The sequence below is a fragment of the Rhinolophus sinicus genome, chromosome 18, assembly GCF_057876585.1.
Source record: "Rhinolophus sinicus isolate RSI-liver-muscle chromosome 18, RSI-T2T, whole genome shotgun sequence".
NCBI lineage: Eukaryota > Metazoa > Chordata > Mammalia > Chiroptera > Rhinolophidae > Rhinolophus > Rhinolophus sinicus.
The window spans coordinates 2,747,176-2,774,016 of record NC_142518.1 but is presented as its reverse complement, the minus strand read 5'-3'; the positions used below and the strand labels follow the sequence as shown (position 1 = coordinate 2,774,016).

Sequence of the window (26,841 nt, the reverse complement as noted above, 5' to 3'; positions counted from 1 at the left end):
CCAAGAGAGGACCAAGCAAGCTTTGAGACGCAGTTGCCTTCATTGTGCAGACAACGTTTTGTGATGCTTTACCCTTGGATGGAGAAAGTGAAGTTATTCTGGCCCATTATTCAGTTACGTGTCAGTAAACCAAACATTTTAGCCAGAGAGGAGTAGGTATTATTTCCTCCCTTGAATTTTGTGAACCTGGGGGGAGGAAGAAAATAAATGCAGTGACTTATGACATTTTTTTCCTACAAGTAATAGCAACTCAGATGCAAAAGAGTGTTGGTTGTAGAGATTTTCCCCCCTCTCTGGTATTTTTTCTCATCTTTTATATATGCACAGAAGAATATAAACTCTTTAGCATCGACTTATCTGTAATTACGGCTTCAAAATGGACTACAGTTTTACCTGCTATATTTCCTTGTCCATTCCACACAAAACTTAAGCCCTCCTTGGGGAATGTGTAGTCTCTCGCTTGTCCTTCTAGTGGTAAATGGATTGGCTTCTTTATATTATCCTGTTCTGGGAAGAAGGTTACCGTATATAATCTGGCCCGGTAATAAGCAAATGGTATCGGATGCAGGAGAAGCCACCCTACGTTTGGGATATTTCTTACCCTTCAAAAGTCACAGAGTTGTCATGAAGGTAAACTTTACAATGGGAACCATGTCAGGTACAGATTTAAATTTTCATAGCAGGTGTTTTTTTGGTCTCTGTCATTGTTAGTATTTACGTTTAGCCTTTTATAAAATAATTAGTTAATTAAAAAGCTCAACTAATTTAATTATTTCGATAAGATACCCTGAGTTGCATTTAAAAAATAGCTAAACCAAATACATGCTCAAATATCAATTAATGAGGGGAGAAAGCTGAATAATTGGCATTTATTATTTTATACTTGGAAATGTCAGATTATAGTTTAGGCATTTACTTAAGTGCAATCACAGTACTGTTTTAGGTATTTTTAAAGTCATAGAGTCTTAGAACTGGTCTTTGAAATGATGTAGCATCAAACCATTTGAAGAAAAAAATATTTAAAGAAACAAACTGGCACCGAATGAGTTGGGATTCCGGCATCTCTGACCAGAATTGGACTCACTTAAGGATACAGTCAGTTTCTGCTCATTGCCTTTCAAAGTGCACAGACAGCATCTGAAGTCATGTTTAACGACGAGGCCATCTTGTTTCAGTGCAGTTGAAGTTCAATTAATTGATCTTCTGTCTGAAAGAGAAATTGGAATAATTCTGTTTTGTATTGAAAGGGCTAAACTGCTTTGGAACGAAATTTCAAAATGGTTGGACTTTCCAGGGCTTAGAAAGCAAACTCTCTCTCTGATAGTAGACACTTTGTCACCAAGGTTTTCCAGTAGGTTCTTACTGAGAATTTTTCATATCGATTTATTTCTTTAGGGTCCCCGTAGTTAGAAACCCAATGTCTGTCGCCTTTAACATCTGCAAGGTACCCTTCTGCAGGCCTATGCTTATGTCTGCAATCTTCGTCTTTTATTTTCTTTTAAAAATATTTAAAAATTCAGTTACAGTTGACATACAATATTATATTTGTTTTAGACGTACAATATAGCGGTTATACAATATAACTTATGAAGTGATCCCCTGCTCCGTCTAGTCCCCATCTGACACTATACAGTTATTACCATATTATTGACTATATTCCCTGTGCTGTATTCTTGAAGAAGTAGTTACACTTCCTTTGCCTCACTTTCTACTCTTTCTCCAATGTGTTAATTTTCTATAGCTGCCTTAACAAACGACCACGAGCTTACTGCTTTGAACAGCACACGGTAATAGCCACAGTTCTGGACATCCGACGTCTGGGGCAAAAACGGAAGCGTCCGCAGGGCTGGTTCCTTCTGGAAGCTCTAGGGGTCAGTCCATTTGCTTGTCTTTAGCAGCTTCTAGAAAGCTGCTGACATCCCGTAGCTCCTGTTCCCATGTCACGTCACCTCCTGTCTCTGCTCCACTTATCACATCTGTTGCTCTGTCTTCTGCCTCATCCTTTAAGGAGCTTGTAATTACAGTGGGTTCCCCCCAGACAACCCAGCGTCAGCTCTCCCTCTGGAGACATTTAATCACAAAGTCCTTTGCCGTGGAAGGTTATATATTTCCAGGGAATCGGGGGACCAGAAGTGGATGGCTTCGGGGGCATTCATCAGCCAGTGACACTTAGTATGCTATGATCTTGTCATCGTGAGCGCCAGGAGAACCAGTCATAACGTTCCAGAACCAGGAGGGTTCTGTGTCAGACCTCCGTGTCTCCTGCACTTAGCTGAACTTGCCCCATCCTTAGCTGAACTTTCTCCCTGGAGCCGAGTTCCTGAAACACTCGCCTCAGTCTTGTGACTCCACACTCGCCCGCACGTCACTTCTCAGGGAAGCGTCCTCATTTGTTTTGACTTAATAAAGGAGTCTCATCCATCATAACCTCCCTCTGCCTGTTTACTTACATGTCTTGACTTCTCTCCCAAACACAAAAATAACCCTTGAGTGTCGGAGATATTTTGTATGACTGTACCCACCACCCGCCTTCATGCAGTGCCATCCCTGGCCAAACATTGTTGATTGAATTAATATGATAAGAGAATAGAGCCTGAGACGGTGTTTAGAGATTCTTTAATTACTTTGTAGTTCATCTCCTGAATGTATTTATTTGTATTCGTTTCCTAGGACATGTATCCATGTGTTCAGGCACATTATGGTACATTCCTGAAGAACTCATAACCCCTGAGTATTCTCAGTGTCTTCTGCTAAGACTGATTAGCATGCAGACAGTCGCCAAAAGAGGGCACTTGTTCCAAACTACCTGGGCCATCCTATGGTCCCGAGAGCACTTGATGTACCCAGGAAGGTGAGAATCAAATTCCATCCGAAGCACAAACAAATATTGTTGCTGTTGCACTGAGGGAGAGAAGCGAAATATCGGTACCTCCTAATGCAATGTTGTTTTCCCCCAAGAATGCTTCACCTTCATTTTATTTAAAGAAAAATGTAGACAGGATGGTTGAAATGAGCTGATAACCTTGTGCCGGTGGATATGACTCTGCTCCAGGGAACACACGGGGAAGTAATGCTTTCAAAATAACATCAAGAAATGAAAGTGAACATTAAAAAAAAAAAATGCTGTCATCAATGTAGGATTTCCAAAGGTTATGTGGAAAATGGCTTTAACGGGCGTTTATAGCAGCTCTGATCTCGTTGTGTTGTGTTTTGTTGTGTTGTGTTGTGTTGTGTTTGAGAAATGTCCTAGCCAGAGATATATTTGTTTTCTTATGACAGCTCTGCTGTTAGCTTCTGTGTTTACAAAGAATAAATGGATACATTTAATGGTAGTTGTCTACGATATACGGTCATGTCCAACGTTGTGCTCGGACGCTTTAATTTTAATTGGTAGTTGGGTGTCGTTTCACATAGAAAACATTCGTTTCGGGCTCTCTCACGTGGAAATGCTGTTAGCACTTTTGTTCTCTCGTAAGTTTCTTGTTTTGCAAGACTTTGTAAATAGAACTTATTTCCTAACGTGACACACATGAGGTGGATTTCCTAAAAACTTGAAAGCTTCTTATTCCGAGGACATTAAGGTACTTATTTCTGACGTGCTGTAAAGAGGTAGCTGCTATCTGTGTCCTCAGCATCGTAACTCTCAGGTGATGGGGAGTAAAAAGGAAATGTTCTGAGAAAGGAAGAAAGGATAAGAGACCCCACGTCACAGCTGTGTAAGTGACAAGCGAGCCACTTCCTTCTCCGTCTTCTTTTGGCGTTTGTCTCGAACCTGACCTCTGGTGGTGCCCCTGTGATGTGAAGTTGAGTTTGAGCCAAAAGGAGCACTTGCTCCTTCCAACTGACAGACTTGAGAGGTCAGGCTTCAGGTGGTAAGTGGTCACTCCTGGGGAAACTGAAATGAGTGACAGCCCTGTGTGAACTGAGCCCTGGTCAGATTGAGACATTGAATGTCAGTCAGCTCACTCTCAGCCATGCGTCAGGCCGAGGTGCCCCCATACACCCTCTATTATAGCGGCATGAAGATTTCCCTCCTCTTAGGAATGCCCCCAGAGTTACATAAGGAGCAGTATCTAAAGTTTAGCCGAATTCTTTTCTTTTCTTTCTTTTTTTTTATTTTAAGAAAATGACTTACTCAAAACTCTGATACTCACAGGAGATGGTTAATATTAGGACACTCCAGTCTTTTGTGTCTGGAATAATCTTGATGGTCCGATGACATGACCTGAAGCTTTATCCTTTACCCTTGGTTATATTAATGGTTTGTAATCTTTGTGAACAAAAGGTGTCTTTTTTATTTTTCCCCCTTTGTCGTGCCAGAATCAGCAGTTGGGTGTTTTTCAGTAATTAGTGTCTAGTACGACCTCTCTTCACTCAGATCAAAAGGTTGAGCTGATGTTGTGTCTTTGCCCGTCCTGTCCAAATCAAGTTACCTCCATTTTGCATGAGTTATGGAAACAATCTCAGCCCACTCGAATAATGACACATGTATTGGTTGCGTCGCAGATTTCAAACTTTTCTTCGTGGTCATGGCTCTTTCTGATTCTGCCAACAAGTCAGGCAGACATGTCCTGTCCATTGTCCAGGAGTAGACACTGAGAGGACAGGAAGTCAACGGATGAGCATCCAAACTCGGGCTGTGCAGGGAATGCAATGCCCAGGGTTTATTGCAAAGCCCCTCGTTGCGGCTTTGCAAGCACTTTGTTCCTGGAGGCAGACATGAGTTTATCAGCTACATGAGCTTGCACATACTGTCTCCGCAAAATGAAAGGAAGCATTCTCACTAACAGTTTTGTTTGGAGGCTCACAACTTTATTTAAAAGATTCCATTCTGCCGATGTATTTTAAGAACACAATTAAATCACGGGTGATTGATTTGAAGTCAGCAAGCTCTTTATATGGATGCTGCCAGATCTCTTTTAACTTCGAAGGGTGGTAAGAGGCACCAGAAAATTTACAGCTCAATTAACACAGGGGGCTTTTATTGGTTAATCATTTTATCACCGCTACTAAAATACCATAATACCGGGAAGACATTATTAATATCATAGTGGTTAAGAGCACACGCTTTAGGAAGAAAAAAAAAATGTAGGGTGTGAAAATGGCATTGCCTCTGTTATGTTGAATCTGTCTCGACTTCTTAAACCATTTCTTTCTCTGTAAAATGGGGAGCGGGGTGGTCCCGTGGGATGGCTGTGTGGAGTAAACAGGAAAACCGTGTGCTCACCCTGGAACTCTGTTGGCACGTCCTTTAATGCCTCCAAACTGACGCTGATTTCTGGGGGGACATGACTGCTTCATTTATTTGAATAAATTTTTACTTTTTAATTATATGATAGTTTTTTGTTTTTTGGTGTTTTAAAATTAAGAGTAGTTTTCAGCGCCCCACATCAGATGGCACATTTGTCACAATATGTGAACCTACAGGGACACGTCATTATTACCTAAAGGCAATGGTTTCCATTAGAGACTCTTGGTGTTGTATATACTCTATGGATGTGGACAAATATATAATGAGATATAGCCATAATTATAATATCACACAGAATAGTTTCACTGCCCTAAACATCCTTTGTGGTCTGCCTGTTCTCCTCTGCCCCCCAAACCCCTGGCAACCACTGATACTTTCACTGTCTCCATCGTTGTCCCTTTTCCAGAATGTCACAGAGTTTGCATCACACAGTACATGTTCTTTCACTTAGTAACATGCATTTAAGGCCCTGTCATATGTTTTCATGGCTTGAGATCTCATTTCTCTTTAGTGCTGAAGAATATACCACAGTCTGGATATAACCCCGTTCATTTGTTGACTCATCTCCTGAAGGGTATCTTGGCTGCCTCCAGGTTTTAGCGTGGTCAGTAACATTGCTAGAAATACCCGTGTGCAGGTTTTGGTGTGGACATAAATTGTCAGCTTCTTTCAGTGGCTACCAAGGAGTGCGACTGCTGGAATATACTTTGTCACTTCCTGTAAAAGGGAAGAAGCTGCTCCTTAGCTTGAATTTTCAAACAATTGTGTGCATTGTGAATGAGAACGCACTTAGCAAAATGATCCTTCCAAAGACAGTGGCAACGTGTTTGCCAGAGGGGTCAATCACACCTATTTTTTAGGATGGTGTTGCTAGTGTGGAACACAAGCCACTGAGAGGAGGTGTAAGGACATGGCTACTTCTCTGCAGACCAGCCACCTGACACCAGTTGCCTGGGTAGGGATGGTGTAGGAGGCAAAGCAAACTTGTCAGTGTCATTATTTACATTCATGAGACACACATGCCTGATGAGCAAATCTCTACCTTTGAATGCTTAAAGAACCTGACAAATATACCATTGGCATTACAGAAAAGGACACCTGCTTCTCTTTCATTTTCCTTCTTTTTTTCCAAATGTAAATGTTTTCCACATCTTTGCCGCGTTCCCCTGCCTCACCTTCCCTTCTCTTCTGGGGGAAAATGTATGGGATTTACTTTTGTGTGTATCTAATTCTAAAATTGGAAAGTTAATCCCACCATCCTATTTAGATATGCTGTTGAGTTTGTGTTTGCAAACTGGAGACTATGGAACTGATCAGGGATCACTGATATATTTCATATGAAAGACAAAAGGGCATGAGATTGTAATTTCGAATAAATGTAGTGTCTGATGTTATTGCAGAATAGCTGGAATGCATTCTTCTGCTTTGGTAGGCAACGGCATTTAATCGGTTTTTTCCTACACTTTTCAAAGTCATCTCTGCACCTGTCACCCTACAGTAATGAAGACTGAGAAGCAGGGTAACGGGTTGAATACATAGGCTGCTTTCCCAGCCAAGGTTAATTTTAGTCTCACCGCCAGCTCAACAAGACAGTCGTAGGTGGGAAATACCAATGACTGAGGGGGCAATGTTTCCTTCTTCTCTTGTAGCATTGAATTTTAAGCATAGCATACTCCTAGGTCATCCACCAAGTGATGTATCAGCATATTGGTTGAGTTCATGTAGACCTTGTTGGGGCACCTGAAGACAGTCAGTTCCATCGGATGTTCTGTTCTCTAAAGAGAGATTCGTACTCAATTTTAGATTAGAGACCCCTGGCCCATGGAGAGACGTTAGTGGCCATTTTGAACCCTTTAGAAAAGTGATGGACAGGAGAGACACAGCTTGTGGGCTTTCACTGACGGCATGAGAAAAATGGTAGAAAGTGCCAACATCAATGGAGGGAACGTTCGAGCAGAATATTGGGAAATGTATATTGACATTCATTCCACGTACTCACCCTCACTCCTGGACTCCTGGTTCCCTCTTCTGTGTCTATATAAGTGTTCACTTTTAGCCCTATTTCGTATTTTACAATAGTGTCAGTGTAGGTGCATTGGATGCAGATTTGCCAGATGAAAATGAAACACAACCCCCAAATAAACGGTGTATGATTGCATCTGTGACAGGAGATAATGAAATAGCACCTGAAAAAAAACATTAGATGAAGCTCTTTATTAAATGACTTTGAAAAGCATTTAATTCCAAGTAATGAATTTTATTTCATAGGATGCATCCTCCTTAGTCAAGGTGGATAAGGCTGCATGATTTTATGTTACCCTACCATTTCTCTTGATAGTTTTTTTATTTTTATTTTTAACGCAGGTCCTTGTATTACATATAAATTATTTCCTTGATGGTGGAGAATTTCATGTTTCTCTTACCCAGGTTAGCCTGAGTACATGTATGTATGTATGTATGTATGTATTTTTTACCTGTTCCAAAACTCAAAGCTCAGTTGAACTTCTGTTAGACCATAGAGTTCCATCCTGTGTGGCAAAGTAGTCTTTCTACCTACCCCGGAGGAAACAGGAAGTTCATGTTGGAAGAATTTAACCCAGGAGAGAACGACGTAGTGGCTAGAGGATCACTGGACTGAGAACTGAGTGTAGGGATTACATACATTTTGCATAGTTATGGCAAGTTGGCGCCTCCTCGCCCTCACCTCCCCCAAGGTTGAAAGCCCCTGCACTTGTACAAACAGGTATTGCACGCTCCTTCTTAGGGGGAAGCTGAACTGACAGTGAAAAGAATTCCAAAAAGAGCGTTTGAAGGTCATTGGAATAAATTCTTTATTCACCGTGTAAAAATCCACCTGCTAGGATCCCTGCCTATCCACACGGAGGTGATTCTTAAATGAGAAAAGATAGCCTGACATCCTATATATTCTAGGGTAGCCTGCAATAGACTATCCAAACAAATGAAACAAGAGAAAAAAGGAAGAAACATACACAGCACCAACTGCAAAACGTGAAAAAAATTTTCTGATCTGTAACTTATAGATGTGCCAAAATATTGACCCTTTGAAAAATTAACAGAATAGCCACATTTAAAAATTAGATTGGAAAATAAGTAGGATATTTCCTGTGGAGAAAGCTTGATGAAAAAGACATGCAAGAATGCAAGAAAGAAAAGGAAAATAACTCTCAGTGTAGGAATTCGTCATCTAAACAGTGGTTATAGAAAAGCATGAAGAAATGACTTAAAAATAAATTTTCCCCAGCACTGAAAGGTGCAAGCTTCCAGGCTTCTGAGGTCCATTGTATGCCCATCAGTGAAACACACTCTCAAGCCTACTGTTGAGAAATTTCAGAATACCCAGAAATTTCAGGTTACACAGAGAAGACCTGAAGAGCTTGGGATCCTCAGAATGGTTGGAGAGAAAATAAGGAGAGACGGAGGGAGGGAGGGAGGGAGGGAGGGAGGGAGGGAGGGAGGGAGGGAGGGAGGGAGAGAGAGAGAGAGAGAGAGACGCATAATCAACAGTTAGAATGCCAGGAGGCCTTTCCACATCTTTACCAAAACTGACAACAGAGAACTCTGGCCTGATCAAATTTTCAATGTGAGGTCAGACTAAAGATGTTTCGACTCATGCAGTGTTTCCAAAAATTTACCCGTCATGCACTCTTTCTCAGCAAGCTGTGTGATTATGGGTTCCTTCTAATAGCAGAATAAGTAATACATGGAAAGTCATGGTTTACAAGAAACAATGGACGTAACAGAAGATAGCTAAAGGAATTGTGTCCCCCATTGAGTGTTAGCAGCAGATGGGACACACAGGATCCTAGAGAGAGACCCCAAACGACAAAAATACATTGATAAAAGAAAAGGGAATGAGGCATTGGACTCTGTGGAAATAGTATTTGTGATGGGCTTTTAGTTCTGTAGGACTGTGGGGTCAGAGTCCCAGAGAGCAGTGTCCAGGCTCTCGGCCTCACGTGGAAAGGTGCTGGCTCGGGTAGTAGGTGGCCATCAGGTGTGGCTAGTTGGCCATCAGCTGTGACCAGTTAGCCATTAGCCACTGATAGAACCACCGTAGCTGAGCTAGCAGGCACGGATTGTGGATTGTGGATTGCAGTTAGCAAGTGAGGTTGGTTGGCAGAGAAGTGGACAGAGGGTTACGGATTGTGTGGCTCCTGCTTTCTGTGTCTCCAACCCAGCCGCCAGCGAGAATATAGTGGTATGACTCCCCTACCTATGGCTCCGTGGGTGTTCCTTTTTGGCCTAGCCATATCCTGTGTCCTTGTGTGGGGAGCAGGAGCTGAGACCCCACATGACACCCTGCATGACAGTGAGCATTTAGGAAAATTGAACAGTATGTTCACAGAAAGCATGAAAATTAAGATCTGGGGCTGCTCTTGTCTCCAGATAAAACAGGTTACTCAAGAAAGGAGATGTCCTCAGAGTACAGTGGTTCAAGAGTGCCTATGAATTGCTCTATTCCAGAAATATCAACACTGAAGAGTGATATAAGCAAGATAGTGTCATCAGGATATTGGGCAGTTAGGCAGATAGGCTGGTGGTTGGCCACAGATAACTTCTAGGTGACATCTACAGATGACGTATTGAGAGAAAGTAGCATAAATTACTGTTTAGGACGTGATGGAGCCTATTTGGAGAAGAAAAGCTCAAAGACACAACAGTGTTGCCTCCTGAGGCAGTTGTGGTCATAGAGTGGGGGTTGGGGGTGGTAGCTTGGGGCAGGATTTCACTGTTGGATGCTATTGTTTCTGTTTAATCAATACTGGTAGTTTGGCTTTTAAGCCTGCATGCGAGTCTTGTTTGTTGAAACCCATTTTTCCCCAAAAGAAAAACAATAACGTGAGCATTGCATGATGTGTGGACATGAACAGCGTGATCGAAAACACCGGTTTTGCAAATTCAGCTGCCCATGGGAGTCCCCTAGCGAGTGTTATAAATACCAAAACCTGTGCCTTGTTACCCCAGAGATTCTGACTGACTTGGTTCAGAGTGCAGCTGGGGCTTTGAGATTGTTCAGTTGTCCCCAAGGGACTTACAGTAGCATGTCGGATTGCTTTAATTGAAAATGCCATCCAGTGTCCCCTTCGCCTGGATACGGTGCCTTCCGTTAAAAATAAAAATAGGGATGACCATTGAGACATCTTTGTCACTCTCTTCATCACCTGATGCGTTCTTTATAGAAAAACTGTCTAATCCGTTAAGAATGACCTAACACTTCTCTCCAAAAGCTTTCCATTTTCCGGTGGTTGTATTTTTTTTTTCCCCCGAAGTTACAGAATGTTCCCGTTTTGGAGTGCTTTGTCTGTCGTACTGGAAGCCCATTGTTCATGCTCACTGGTACCGTGCTGATGTACTCGTTTCACTTTCTGCTGTTTCTGTCACTGCCCACGAGGTTGAATTAAATGTTAGTGTCTCAGTTTGCGTTTCCCCGGCAGTCATCGTAAGTGGCTTCTTGGAGCAGCTCCTTGCACTCTGCTCCTGGTCACATTCCATGAGGTCCTTTATCTCAAGGGCCAGGGACATCATTATGAGCTCGAAGATTTGTTGAGTGGTCGAGAATGCTTATACTGGAGCCAAATTGTCTTTCATTAAAATCTGGCCTTTCCCAAGCTGCTGCATTGAGAGGGAATAAGATCCTAAGTAAACACCAGTGGTTAGCAGTAGGACACTTTCTCTTCCCTCTAGTCTAGTCCACGTTTCTTCCATGCACCATTCACCCTCTAAACGTCAGAGGGGGCGTAGCTCTCCAGGTTTCAAGGAGAAGCCGGTGGCTTACAAAAACATTTTGGAGGAGTCACTTTTATTCTAGACAAGCGAACTCATTAAACCCAGGCAGTGCTGACGTTTACAGTTGCGTGGCTTGATCTTATCCTTGCGTCTGCGTTTCAAAGTCTTGGTGTTGGTAGAACTTACTCATTTGTTCCCTGTCTCCGCTGGGGACGGCTGTGTGCTGTCATGCCTCGAGGTCCCCTGCTGTGACCTGGCAAACATCCCATGTCCATGAGAAGGATTCATCTGATGGAGAACTATGCCTGCCTCTCTCCTGCCCCTTCCGATTTCCCTTCACCTGGTGTGTTTAGGCTTCCTGATTTTCCTCTTTGAGAATACCCTTAACGCTGATACGTTTTCGGTGTTCTTTAGTGCATTTCTACAAGCTCTTAATTTGTGACATAAAATGAAACATCAAAATGGCCTCATTGGAAGGGGCCTTGTGGTTTTAATGTAGTTTGTAATAATCTTGGGAAGGCATCTACAGAAAGAGAGAGAGAGAGACAGAGACAGAGACAGAGACAGAGACAGAGACAGAGAGAGAGAGAGAGAGAGAGAGAGAGAGAGAGAGAGAGAGGAAGAAAGAATGAGAGAGAGTGAGAATGCTAAAGTTCGTTTATTAATACGCTTTGAAACCAGCTATCTGGGCTTCCGTAAATTCACTGTATTTTCCTAATGACCCAATTAATTCAAAGGACATACTTAATAGCGTCAAATTTGTTGTCGTAAAACCGTTTTGGTATAATCGGCCTGTGGTGCCCCAAGATTTGAAGTTGCATTAGGAACCTCGTCTTAAAATGGCACTCATACTGTTGTTAGAGTTCCACTGGGGAGAATTTGTCACATAATAATTTGTCACATAATAATTTGTCACATAATAATTTAACATCAAGATCATATATATATATATATATATATATATGTTATATATGTTAACAGTTATATATGTTAACTATATATATATAGTTCGCCATCATCAGAAGTGTCTGGACGCTGATGGGAACTATTTTGATCACCTCTTGTCATTGCAGAAATCAAATGTGGCTTGTATTCATTTTTTGTTATCGGTATATATTGAGTAGTACAATTTTAATACAGTTTTTTTGTTTGTTAAAATGTGTATACATGTTTTGTCCCCCTCTGTGTATACGAGTATATAAAATAAGTGCATCTTCTCAGTGCCACGCTTGGGGTGGGCCAAGTGGAAAAAACGTGCAGTAACAGACTGGTTAAGGCATAATTAAACATGGGGGAACTAGAACAATCATGGCAGAGGATTTAATTGGCTTTAATTGGGTTAGGAGGAGTAGGCCAGAGTGAAAGAATAGCTCTTAATAGGAGGTCTGAAAATAGCCAAGGAAAGCAGTAATTGCAGAAAAATCTGTGACATCTGATTACTGTGGTGGGAAAAAAAAAAAAAGAAAAAAAAAAAGACCAACCTTTTTCTATCCTTATCTGTACAGAATGAGGTGACTGGGAGAAAGAAATCTTCCCACATATATATTTAAGCAAAGGAGGAGGGAGTTTTGAGGTTCAAAAGGGACACGGTACAGGTTACAAGTCAGAAGGCAGACACGAGACAGAGCTACCCTCTTAGAGGTTCAGGATTTTGCCGTTTGTTACGAAATAGGCAACAGCTTATATAACACTGAGCCTTTGTCACATTTTTCTCTTAGAAATGGAGCATGGGGAGTTGGGAGGACAGGCATGGAGAAGCAATGGGGTTACGCATGTCACCATCGGTTCTTTTCTTTTCTGGAATTCTCTGGGGCTTTAATGAGTAGAGACTCCCTCCTGGCACACAGCGTCCAATGGTAGATGAATTCACTTCTTCTGACACGTTCCGTTTCATTCCTCCATTAATTTGCGGTCTTTTGCGTGGAAATTCACATTAGCTAAGGTTTTCGATGCATTTGTGATTAGCAAGCCATGTATATCCGTATTCGAATGTCCTTTATTTACAAAATTTAGACATGACATTTAAGTCGCGTGGGTTCAGAGAGGGAAGCGCCCTGTGGTTGCCGGAACCTTTCTAGAGGTTCGAGGTGCTCTGGTCTTGGCTGTGACACCCCACCTTGCAACGGATTTACAACCGTACAAAGTGGCACAGAGAGACGTTTAATTTCCTGTGTGAGAAAAGGTCCAGTGTTCCCGTGAGTCCCTTGTCATGTGGCCACAGCTTTGCCCTCTCGGGAAGCCAAGCTGAGTTGCTCTCAGCTTCCACCAAAGGTCTCTGGGGAGAGGCGCCCAGGGGGAGGGTATGACTAGAACAAAGCAAGACCGCCAGGTAGAGGTAAGTGTCATTTGTTCTCATGCAGTAATTATGCTAAGGGCAGGTCTTCCAAAGGGAGGGAAGACCTGCCAGAAAAGCCTTGTACGAGATTGTTGAGTAGGAGGTCTTTATTCACTCAACCACATCCATCTTATCTACCAATAGACAGCCATCCTGTAACCTTTGCTCCACCCACCAGGAGGTGGTCACTATAAATGGAGGTGGTGTCAACAGTTTAGTAAGTAGTCAAGGGTTCTGAAGCGTGAATGCCGGGCAATGTGTGTGTGTGTGTCAGGCCCCTTTGTCAGTTTGGTGAAAAATATGCACCCTCTCTAAAAATAATACTTTAAGTCATAAAATGAGATAAACTTGAATAAAAAGTTTCACTGAAATAGTTCTTGAGATCTCTCTACAATGTGCCATAATAATATATGTGCTTCTTTATTGTGTATTAAATAACCAAATCTAATTAAGAGGCTCATAAGAGTCACAAGGTCAAAATAGTGGTGACTGGAAACAGTATTTTTAGATATCTACAATACCATTAATTTGATATGAAAATATATTTGATTTCTGTTGGGGGTAAAGTTATAGGAATTGCTAATATTACTAAGTGTGAGTTTGCATATGTGTGTGTTACACCTACATTCATAACTGAAGCAAAGATTAAATTCCAGTTCACATTTAGTAAAAACAAAACGTGATTTTGCGCATCCATCATAGTTTACAGAACCCATGAGTGGGAGTGTGGCAGTCGTGGACTCTTGCGTAGAGAACCTCTGAATTTGGAACTGGGTAGAGGAGCGAGTTTTAAATCTTATTTTATTACGATTTTCTTTTTAACACCTGTCTTCGCATGTAGGAATCTACAGACAAAGGGGGATGTGAGAGTAATTAGACTACAATTTAGTGGGTCGAGTGTGAGAATTCTTTTTGTGTCAAAAAAAGAAAGTGAGGCATCTAGTGGAGTAGAATCTTTCTGTTACTTTTATGTTTAAAAACTTGAATGTCTCAAGAGCGATTATTACTGAATATCATTTACTGCCGTCACTGGCAAAATACATTTCATTTTGACGAATTTTACTCTGTTTTATGTTTGTACGGGGTGGAAGGTGGGTTTTTAAGGAGATGTCTCAGAGCCCCGTTGTGTATTCTTGACTTTACCCTGATTCTGTCTCTTGACTTTGAACTTATTCTTTCCTTCCTCCCTCAACCATATGCGTCATTCTCCTCCCTTCCCAAGCTAATGTGAGACACGCAGGTTTTTAAGGGAAGCCTCTTGACTCTACCGCAGATCTTGGAAGCCCTGGTCATTTCCCAGAAATAGAAGCTCTCATATCAGTTGAGTTCTAATCCCAAGACAGGAAACCTCTCTGGACATTTCTCTGGAGTCTCAATCTTGCGGGGGAAGAGTCTGTTTTCACGCATGAATATTCCTGTTTGGGGACTGTAGAGCAAGCATTTTGGGGAATGGGTGGAGGTGGTAGGGCCAAGACTGAAGAAAGATCTTGACTTTCCTTGTCCACAGTCTTGATGAGGAAGTAGAAACTGTGGCAAAAGGATTGGTTAATAACCTGGAGCCCTACACCGTGTAAGCACGTCACCCTGTCATTTCAAGGGACTCTCTACCACTAGTGGCTCGTGAGCAGAGCGCAAAATATCAGAGTGTGTATCACTCTGACCATTTCCCAAGCACAGGGTCTTCCCTATAAAAGGAAGCAGCCTTTCCTATAAGATGAAGGATCCCATAGGCAAATAGGGTACATGCTTCTGGCAAAACGTGGGGCAGTCCCGCTGGGGTTAGGTAAGATTGAGCTGGTCCTTGGGTCCTGGAGGAAGACTCAGGAAGTGTGCTCAAGGCTCTCTCTTTTTGGGCATCACACTGTTCATTAGTCGAGGCTATGAATAGCAGTGTCAAAGCCAGTTATGAAAGACCTGGAGAGTCACACTTATTATTATCACCCAACGTGATTCTTCTTGTCATCTCCCACTTAAAAGTACACAGTACTTTTCCACATTAACCTCCAAATGCCCAACTGTCCAACCCTCCATCTGCACACCCACTGTCAGACGGGGCGAGGTCCCACCATGTCTGAGCTGAACTCCTGGTCCAACTGTGCTGTTTATGGACAGACTGGTCTTTTTTCACGGAAACTGAACCTACTCTTTTTTCTTTTTCTTTATTAAGAACCTTCTCTTAAAGTTAGGTGTTGTGGAAATTGACTGAAACGGGTAAAGTGCCAAAGACTAATGCTTTCTACAGCTCTCTCAAAGAGCAGTCCAAAGACTCTATGTCTTCACGATGAAAGTCCTACAGGCAACACCCACAGGGCTAGATTGGGGGGTCCATAGGAAGTTTGTCCTGGGAATGTGATAGAGCTGGTGGTGCAAGTGAGTTTACCACAGTTGACCCACCGGAGACGAACTAAGCGAATGTCCTAAAACCTGACCGGGCCATTATTTTCTGCCTGTCCTGTACAGGTTCCTTCTGCCTCCCTTCTGCATCTTTTTCTTCCTTTTAGTGTAATAACCTTTGCCGAAGCCCTTGTCTTTTCCAAGTATTAATCATCTATGGTCTTTGACCTGACATTGCTCAGCGTCTAGCATTACCTGTAAACACTGAGGAAGTAACTATGACAATGTGAACATTCCTAACTGGTATCGTCTTTCCCACTTTCTGTGAATCTTGCTAGGCTTGTATTCACATTCCCGAATTGCAATGTTTCACTCTTCTGTTACTATATTACAGAACCCTTTCGGCCCAGATCTCTGTACATAATCCAGAATTTTAAAGGCGTGTCTTAGACGCTGTATCCCAAATCCCATCCTTGCATAAGCCCCGAGTCCCAAAAAGAAGGGAGTGGGAGGACACGGACCACACATTTGCTTAATTGTACTAATTTAAATACAGGCTTAGTCTCATTAGCTGGAATGTAGGCTATATTCAGATGGGGATTTGTTTGGTGTATCTTTATGTTTATCAGAGTGGAAGCATTTAGTAGAACCTCAGGAAGTATAATTAGCTGGCGTTTCTTTGGGGATACTTGTTCTCAATTTATGTACGCTTACCCACACATACATAGATGTGTTTACATGTACTGTATAAATATGGGTATGTATAGTCACACACACTCACACAGCTTGATATCCACGAGTTACATCCTGTTACTATGCCCATATTATAGGTAAGAAAACGGAAGCATTGATGGTTTACACCCGCCTCTGTGGTGCTGATGAGAAAGTCAGAGCCAGGTTTGACTGTAGGAAGCCAGACTACACGTCCATAACCATTGCGCCAGACTGCCAAAAAAAATATACACATTTTAAGAAAGGAAAAAGTTGTAATAAAATTGTAATGCTCAATATCTACCGATAACAAAAGATTAATACGAGTCCCATTTGACTTCTCCAATTGCAAGAGGTGCTCAAAGTGGTTCCCATCAGCGTCCAGACACTTTTGATGATGGTGAACTCCTGCTTGAGCCACGTTGACCAAAGTGTCCACTTGTGTACATTTTCCTGGCACCCCCGGTATTTAATGAGTGGAGGAGTAAGTATTCCATGCCCTTCAGTGTGTATTTGAATCTCCTGTTCTTCAGAGAGCTCATGCTTAGAACCATGTCTCTGGAAATGGACAATTAGCATCACACATAATAGGGTTTATTGATTTCCACAACACAAAGGGCATTGGAGGAGACACTCTGGGGGGTTACAAGGAATAGAGAACGCGTAATTCGGAACCTAGGGAACTTCATGTCTCAGTGGGTTAGTTTGGAGATACACACACTTCACGGTTATATTATTAGTTTGGATGTAAAGTATATATGTTTAAAAAGTTGTATATATTTAATTATGTATGTAAATATATGTAAATTTTAAATGTTCATTATTACATATTAAAACGTGTTGTTTACATATATAACATTTGCATATATTATGTATAATATTTACATATATAGTCCAAGTATAAACTCTTGTGAAATAACTTTATAGTTAGATATGAAAAGAAGGAAGTGGGCTGTTGGTACAGTACAGTTAGTACAACGAATCAAGTGAATATGGGAAAACCCACAATTTTTTTTTTTTTTTTTAATTCAGTTTGAATGTTAATGTAGAAATCAGGTAAATGAAAAGCTTGGTGACATGTTTACCACCTGCTAACACATGTGATGTGGTATTGGAAACTATTTTTTAAGGATCTGGCTGCTTCTGACACAAGGGGCTTCCCACGTTTTTAAGGGCCAGTTATCTCACTGAACTTGCGGCTTTCTGCTTCATTGGAGAACGTTCCATTCCCACCAGCTTCCATATCTCTTGTTGACGGACGTTTCAAGGACAACAGTCTAAGGCTTCAGAGAACCCTCAGGCTGAGGGCTTCGTCGAAGCCCTCGCTGTGCCATCAGGGAGCTGCTGCCCTGGATGCTAAGTGATGTACCAAAGGTCGCCTGGCTAATTAGTGAGCAAGCCAGTCACAGCCTTAGGTGACCTGACTCTCTGTTTTAGCGGTGCCATCAGGAACTTGATGCTTTTTATGGCATACGCGGCTGGATAGTTGATTCCCTTGGGCTTGTAACATAACCTTGGGGAAAACAGTTCCTGGTTGTCCTCCAGTTTTTCAATCTAAGATATTTTGATAGAGCATGGGAAAAATAATGTTACGGAGTCAAACTTTAGACACGCATCTTTTGATTAAAATTGTCATTGTCAAATAACCCTACTCATAAAATGTGCACTGCAGAGAGTTATCAGTAAAATTTAAACATACCCATTGGCAGAGTTATAGAGCATGACTCATTTTTTTGTATATCCATGTGAGTTCATTCTCTACCATATCTTAAGGCAACAACTGTCCCAGAATTTGGTTTCAGTAATGCCTTTGCTATTTTAACATTTTAGCACAGATAGAGCTCTAAGTGTGGGACTGTTTGGTTTTATATAATATGACGTAAATAAAATCACACCATATCTATTCTTCCATGACTTCCTTTTTAGTTGTGAGATTTATCCATTTCGATAACACACGTCGGTATTTTATTCACTTTTCACTCTTGTGTCATATTCTGTTTTCATATACCAGCGTGTGTTAATGGATGTCTGGGTTACTCCTTTTTTTTCCTGCTATTATGAGTGTGGCTGCAAATGGACGTTCCTTTGCATGTCTTCTTGACACACATATTCAGAGATAAAGACTATATAGGCGACAGAGAGAGAGAGAGAGAGACCCGTTTACAGAGCAGAGGTTGTGCAGGTACGTGACAGGTGCATTGCATCACCTCAGCTGAGTTGTCTGTTCTAGAAAGAAAGATGACGCCCGCCCCACTTGGGCACCACAGAATGCTGGCATTCTCACCAGACACCAAAGAAGAGGCATAATAGAGAGATCTACAGATTGCACACCGTTTGGGAATAGCTATTACAGGCTTTCTTAGTAAACGGTAGAGAAGGTTTTCTGTACAAGCTCATTAATTTGGGCAAGAACCGGGAGCTGCTGTTCTTGTGTCAGCAGCTACTTGGCAACAGACATCTCTGTGTGTCCCAGCCCTTCCGTGGCGCGGAGAGTAACACAAGGGGAGGGCTGCTTCCAACACATTTATCTGCTCTCGGTTTGTTTGTTTGTTTTTCTTGAAGACGCATCCACAGAAATCTCTGTCTTCTAATGCATTTCACAGTCAGAATGGCAATGACGGGAACACCCGGGAGATAGGATTTTATTCCTTGTACGGCGAAAATCCCAAACTAAATGCAATCATTCACCTGATTAAAATAAATATGTATGTATATGTACGTATATATATACATTTTTTTTAAATAAAGCTAATCTCAGTTTGAGTGTATATATATATATATATATATATATATATATATATATATATATATCTAGAGTGAGGGGCGCTTTGGGGAGAAATGTATTGCAGTTTTTATTTTGACTTACTGATAGTCTGCTACGTCTGACTAGTCTGAGCCTCGTCTTAATTACAACCTCACACAGAAGGACTGCCCTGGAGAAAATCATTCTAAAATCCCCAGTCAAGTTATAAATCAAGTCGCAAGGCCACTCTGAGACATTACTGTAACCTTGGCAGAGAAAGAGTATCTGTATATCTTATGTAACTATATGTGTATCTAATAGGTATTAAATATATACATATAGGTGCATAGAAGAGCATGTCACCTCTTATGAAATCCTTTTCAGCCTGTGAATTTTACATGGAAGCTCTTTTTTTTTTGTCCTCAAATATATCGGTTAGTTAAATTTATAGTGATTTTTTTAATAATGTTTGTTCTCAACGTCTTGATTACTTGTAATACGAAAACTTTTAAAGTTGCCAGAAATTTGCATGTGGCTTGCATACATGCACACACACACACATGCACGCATACATATGTATGTACACACACACACATATCGGGGGTGCCAAGAAAATGTGCACAAGGGGACACTTTGGTCAACGTGGCTCAAGCAGGAGTTCGCCGTCATCAGAAGTGTCTGGATGCTGATGGTAACCTCTGTGAGCATCTCTTGTCATTGCAGAAGTCACACGGGACTTGTATTTGTCTTTTGTGATTGGTATATATTATTACAATTTTAAAACAGTTTTTTCCTTTATTAAAATGTGTATACATTTTTGGCACTATATATATACACACACATATGCACATATATGTATATCTATGCATATATAAAATTTATATACATATACATACATATATATAAAATTGTGGTTGACATTCATTATTGTTCAGCTTCAGCTTCAGGTGTACAGTGCAGTGGTCAGGCATCTACATCTTCCCTGAGGTGGTCTCCCTGATAAGTCCGGTGCCCATCTGGCACCCCACATAATCTCTACAACATTATTGATTATATCCCCCACACTGTATTTCATATTCCTGTGGCCGTATTGTGACTCCCAATTTGTACTTTCCAATCCCTTCTCCTCCTCCCTCCTCCGCAACCCCTCCCATCTAGCAACCCTCAGTTTTCTTCCTACTATCTCTCTGAGTGTATTTCTGTTTTGTTTGTTCATTTATTTTGCTCTTTAGATTCCACATATAAGTGAGATCATATAGTATTTGTCTTTCTCAGTCTGACTTATTACGTTATGTTTTTTAAATTGTTCTATGTTATTATGGGTTACTATTAACCTGTTAGTGTGCCTAATTTATAACTTTATTATAGGTACATGTATGTATAGGAAAAAACATAGTATATGTAGGGTTCGGTACTATCCGCTGGGGGGGTCTTGGAATGTGTCCCCCACAGATGAGGGCGAGGGGACTAACTACTATGTAAACATATCAGTAAAAGGAAGCTCAAAGAATCTAAATGACTTGCTCACTGCCGACACTCACCGCCAACGCTGGGCTGAGCTTGTCTCTGTACCCAGGCACCTTCTGAGAAGGTCTGTCTTCAGAATCCCCATGCTGTCCATTGGCTGAGTGGGCGTTTTCTCTGTGTATTGCCTCATTGCCGACTCACCACGCAGAAGGCCGCTCACCGAAAGCCCAGAGAGGCCGAATGACTTCCCTCAGCCCACAAGTCTCATCCAAGCACCCAGGTCTGTCCGAAGCAGAAATTAACAGTGTCTCCTATTATGGTGTGGAAATCTCAAGAAGGAAGAACAGGAGCTGGCTGGAAACCAGAAAGTCTTTCAGGAAAACAGAAGACTCCAACCGTGTCATCACCTCTTTCGTGTTCTTGTCTGTCTCTTAATTATTGAGACGTTGCCTCATGCACGATGTGGCGGGTGCCCAAATGTTGTCCGTGGTGGAATTCAAAGATAGAGGCAAACACACAAATCACCCATTGGGTGCGATGCTGCTTTTCACGTTCTATGCTACAATCTCGATTTTTTAGAGCATTTTCATCCAACTCTGATTAACTGGGCCCAGAATGTCACGGACTGTGGAATTTTCCCCGAAGGTAGTAGAGTTCCCTGGTAGATCCAGGTCCGAGCTGTTGCATTTAAAACATAGTTACCAGTTTGACGTATTCTGCTCAACTGCTCACTTAAACGAAATGCATAACTATTCCAGTTCAGAACTACTCCAAATAACCCACAACGTCCTTACAAACATGTTTGTCTATTTTTGAGTTGAAGCGTACTGCGTTTAAAGGTATCCTCCTTGCAAAACCTAATGAAATGCTTTCTATCCCTAATGGTTCATGAATGCTCTGCACTCATACACATTTTTTAAGATCATATGAGCAATGGCTTACGCAGTGAGAGTCCTGTGATGCACGTGGAGACAAAGTGAGGGGCTGACTCTTTAAAAGTTGACTCCACCCACTCAGATGGACCCTAAGCTTTTTCCATAGGCTGCAGGGTTTACCCTCGAAGGCAGCGTTTTACGTGAAAGTCAGGAGAGCTGTTTCAACACTTTCAGTTATGAATGCTGCCTTGATGTGACAAGCACTACAGCTGGTGCTGGAAATGTACCATCTCGTTCAGTTTTTCCAAGGAAGCCGAGATTCAGGGCGATGATGTATGCTGCCTACAGATACGTGCCACTGAGTTGCCTGAGAAGGATGAGTATCTTGCTGTTAGGGACACATCCTTTCTGTTATATGATAAATACCCGCATGTCGTGACATCAGTTTGACCCAGATTCCTGTCTCCTTTTTCCTCATCCTAGAAAAGTCAGAGCTCCACTCACGTCTCCTTAGGGAACAGTGACAGTTCCTTTAAACATCTGAGAAGCTGTTTTGGGAGAACCTGTCCATCCATGAGCCAATCTTCTTAATAATAGTGAAGTTGGGGGATGTCGTTACAGATATCTGTAACGTGTGTAACTTTGGGGGATTTGTTTGTTCATCCAACAGAGACTTGCTGAGTGTTTCCCAAATGCCAGGCAGCGTTCCCGGTGAGGGGCACACAGCAAGAACTATGATAAGAGATAGTGTTGCTCGATCCTACCACACGTGGCCGCTGCTGTACAAATTCCTCCATGCGTAAGAATCTCATAGCGTGAGGTGGAGGGTTGCATGGAAGAGACAGCACATGGCAGCAGGTGGCAGTTGTCTTGATTCATTGTCCTTATCTGCTTTTCTTTTCCCGTCAGGCTGACCTCTGTGCCCTGGAGTTTTCATAAGGCATCGTCTCCCTTGGAACGTGTTGGATGGTCACCACTTCCTTGGAGCCTCGCGCTTGGCAGAATTCGGTTCCAGGATTAAGGGAGGGCTGCTGTCTCGCGATGGGCTGCACAGAAAACCGCTTGGTTTGTTCTTAACATTGGGCTCTGTCTATGAGTCATCTGCACGGCTTCCTAGCTCGCCCATTGCCTCTCCTGGGTCTGTGGCTGCCTGGAAAGCCCTCTGTCTCCGCGGGCTGGCTTCACGGCTTTGTCTGCTCGGCGTTGCATCCCACAGACGCCTTCGGATGTGGGAGTGAACAATGTTGAGACCCCAAGGACTGGTATGGCTCCCCTTGTTCTTCACTCCGGTCTGCATCATGGTGAAGTCCAATGTCCTCCTGTGGATCACCGCTCTTGCCATCAAGTTCACACTCATTGACAGCCAGGCACAGTATCCCGTCGTCAACACCAATTATGGCAAAATCCGGGGCCTAAGAACACCATTGCCCAATGAGATTTTGGGTCCAGTGGAGCAATACTTGGGGGTCCCCTATGCCTCACCTCCCACTGGAGAGAGGCGGTTTCAGCCCCCGGAACCTCCGTCCTCATGGACTGGGGTTCGAAACGCCACCCAGTTTGCCGCCGTGTGTCCACAACACCTGGATGAGAGGTCTCTGTTGCATGACATGCTGCCCATATGGTTTACTGCCAATTTGGATACTTTGATGACCTACGTTCAAGATCAAAGCGAAGACTGCCTTTATTTAAACATCTATGTACCCACGGAAGATGGTAAGTACTTGATTTAAACAGAAGGCACCATCCACCCACTCAGAGATTTGCCGAGAGGGTTTTATGATGTCCTCTGCATGGTACGTTCTGTAACCCGTGTTTTTTTTCTCGTATTCCAAAGGCAGATATGCGGTCACTTAGGGTTTGTCCCACTTGGATTTACTGAGTCTTTAGTAGATGGTCCGTTCTCTACTAAATGAGTTCATGATTTTTATAGTTTGCCTTTGGAGCCGTGATATAGTGTTTATTGGGAGATGATAACTAGTGGGTGCCTATCGTGTTACCTGGTATACCTGAGTCATCGGTAAAGGAGTCTATCGAAACTAATAGAATTAAGGACATTATCACACTCGTGTTAGCCAACTGAAAATTATGAGGAATGGTTCCCTTTGCTTTGGTGCCTGAAGAGCTGAGTGGTACTCCTTTTTGTATTGTTGTTTGTTTTGAATCTTGAAAGGAACCCCTGATTGTTTTAAATACACAAGCAAGGGATATTTTATAAAATCGCTGGATGCCATTGCTTAGAATCCACACGGTGAACATAAATTCGGACACTGTTTTCTCCCAGCATTCACTGCACTCGCATGGCAGGGTGTGTCATCAGATGATTGTAGCTACATTAGAAAATAATGTGTTTGCTTGGACAAAACGGCCCTTTTGTTTTTAATAAGACAACAGTCAAAAAAGTCTGCAAAATCTCTTAATGTTCAACACATTATTTTAACCCAATGCTAATAGTGTTTGAATTAGTTCCTGTCCGTGTAGATTTCAAATGAAAATATTTTACAAAGGCTAACCGGGCTCACGTTATGCTAGAAGGAAACCACATTTCTCATTTACCACTTGCATGTGCTGTGTTAGGCAAAGAAAGAAAAGCATAGCACAGCATCTTACTGCAATTAAAGAATTAATTTACAAGACTCACAGGCATTACCTACTATAGAAACTAGTGTGTCCTCTGAAACTTTTATAGAGGAATTTCTTTTCTTTTCCTTTGACTCCTTGGAAAATGTTTTTCAGTGACGTTTGGCTGAAAGTCTGAAATAAATGATTGCATTATTCTGTGATCTCCCAAACTGGATCGCATCTGCCCTATGGTCCTTTCCCCACGTAGATGCCAGAAGGTGGTGTTTGTAGAATGTCAGGAAACACCAGGGGTCGTCTGTCATGGTGACGTCAAAAAACACCCACAGAAAGAAAGGGAAGGACTGTGCTTCACTGTATTAGTAGCTTCTGGCATGTGGCCCTTGTTGTTGTGGTGACAGGACACAGCTCTCTTGTAAAGTGCAGGACTGAACGTGATTCAAGGAGTGAAACTGACATTTGGACGCTGTGTTTCCATGATTGCACTGACCTGCCTTCGTGAGCAGCAGTCGCCAAGTAGCTGCTTTGTGTATATGTGGGAAGGTGAGCAAGGGCGCCGAAACGTGATTACAGCTCACGTTTCACAAGCCGCCGGGCTTGCAATCTTTATCATAATGAACCATTCAAATGAAAAAAGAAAGAAAGAAAGACAGAAAGAGGGGCGAAAGGACCCAAACAGGATAAATGATTAAATTGGCTTTCATAATACATTTAACCGGGCTAGTCTCTGCCAGGTGGTGGCTTTGCAGTTAATCTCACGAACAATGAATGTGCTTCCACTAGAATGCCACCTTATAGCAGAGGTAGCACCAAATTAGACCACCCACGAAGCAAAATCAATAGTTTCCTTGATTACAGAGCCATAGATGTGCAGTTGTGTGCATTGGAACCAGAAGCAATTGGGCCATTTCATTGTGGCTCGCTATTGACCAGGAATTTGCGAATATAAAATTGCGAAAAGTGCTACCTAATGGGAAGACAGGCTAAATTTAACAATTAACCCAATGACACTAGTTTTCCCCTTTAGGTATTTTTTGTTTTGTTTTTTCAGGGCACTTTTGCATATATCATGTCACATGATCTTGACAAGGCAATCAGGCATTTAATAGGGGCTGAAAAGGTAGAATTGATCTCCCTACAAATATGTAAAAACTGGAATTTTGCTGCTGAGGGTTTTGAGCTCCGTGCCCGCATGTTTGCACCAACAACAAATCGCAGCCTATTGGGTCAGGAGTTTTGTCGTTCTATTAAGAAAAATTTGCATCGATTTGAGAATCATTGTGGACGTGTAGGTAATTATTTAGTGGTTATGCACTAAACGATAAACCCTACCTCTGCATTAACACAGGGAAATTATGGTGCCATGCTGATTCCTCCAGTGGTCTTCTCTTAGGGCATACCTTAATTCTGAACCAGCACACTTAATTAACAGTACACAGCAAGACTGGACATTTGAAATTTAAAATGTCACCACAACACTCCATGTTTTGAGGTTTGTCTTTCTGCATGGATCCCAGGGTGTGGGTGACAACCAGGTACAACTTGTTCTGAGTACTTACTCTGAAGCAGTCATGTGTTAGGTGTTTGGGTTGTGACAGAGACACGAATTCCTCATTTTGAGAGACAGACACTATTGTAGACCCAATAGTGACCTCCCAGTGACATGTCAGTCCTCATCCCTGGCTCCCGTGACTGTTATTTTACATGGCAAGGTGGAATTAAGACTGCTGATGGAATTGTATTTGCTGATCAGTTGACCTTAAAATACGGGGACTACATGCTAGATTTTCTGGGTGGGCCCCGTACCAATAATAAAGACCCATAGCTGAGAAAGACACAAGCAAAAGAGGAGAGTAGAGTCAGAGGGAAGTCATGTAAGGAAGACACAGCTGGTCATTGCTGGCTTTGAGGATGAGAAGGAGCCAGGAGTCAAGGAACCTGGCAGCCTCTAGAAGCTGCAAAAGACAAGGAAATGTCAGCCCTGCTGACACCTTGATTTTGGCCCAGTGGAAGGCTCGCCCTCAGAACCAGGATAATACATGTGTGCCGCTTGCAGCCACATTTGTGCTGGTGTGTTACAGCAGCAGCCGGAAACTCATACCGACTTTCGCCGCCCTTTCATTATTACTTAAAATCCAGAGTACAGTGTATACCCCAGTTGTGAACAAAGTAACTGCTGAACTGTTACTTGGAGCACGCTGACCCTGCCCCGTTCTGAAATTCTTATTCATCTGCTTCCTTCCCATCTCAGGAATTACTGGCAGGAAACACTCATCTTAACGCTGGTTACCATTTCCCACTTTCCCTCATGCGTATCAAGGAGGAAAAAAAAGAAAAAGAAAACAGCTCTAATTTGGAAGGGCAGGCTTTTGGCAGATTTGAGGCTTCCACTTTGTAGAGTAGATACTCAGCCTTTTTTCTTTTTTTTTTCACCGTCTAAATATAGCCTCATGGCAAATCCTACTAAATGTCATGTTCAAAAAGATACACTGGTTTCACACAGGGAAGAAATAAAGGGGCATTTCCATTCTCCCATGCATCTAAAATGGATTTCCAGAGTAGAAGTCATTCAACGGCAGACATAGAGCAAAACAGCCAAATTGTCCGCTCTCCCCATCTCTTTCCACAAAATCTGAGTCATGATGGCAGCTGTACCTCTAAATGTCTCGTTCTACTTATTCCCCGGTAAGCAAAATCTTTTGGGCTCCCTGCTCCTTCTCTCTAGACCTCAAGGTCTGATATATTCTGGGCAAACTGATTCTCTACCTTTTCTTTTTTCTTTTTTAAAAATTCTTGAATT

At 42.2% G+C, this 26,841-nt stretch overlaps 1 protein-coding gene across 8 annotated transcripts in view; it reads left to right on the top strand.

Annotated features, from left to right (window-relative positions):
- The window catches only part of NLGN4X (neuroligin 4 X-linked), a 278,121-nt gene that overhangs the window by 40,120 nt on the left and 211,160 nt on the right, over window positions 1–26,841 (top strand). For all 8 annotated transcript variants that reach the window (XM_074323442.2, XM_074323448.2, XM_074323443.2 and 5 more), the window contains exon 4: window positions 22,374–23,177. In XM_074323442.2, the coding sequence (XP_074179543.1) occupies window positions 22,706–23,177 (472 nt within the window). In that variant the 5' untranslated portion in view covers window positions 22,374–22,705. The remainder of the gene's footprint in view (window positions 1–22,373; window positions 23,178–26,841) is intronic.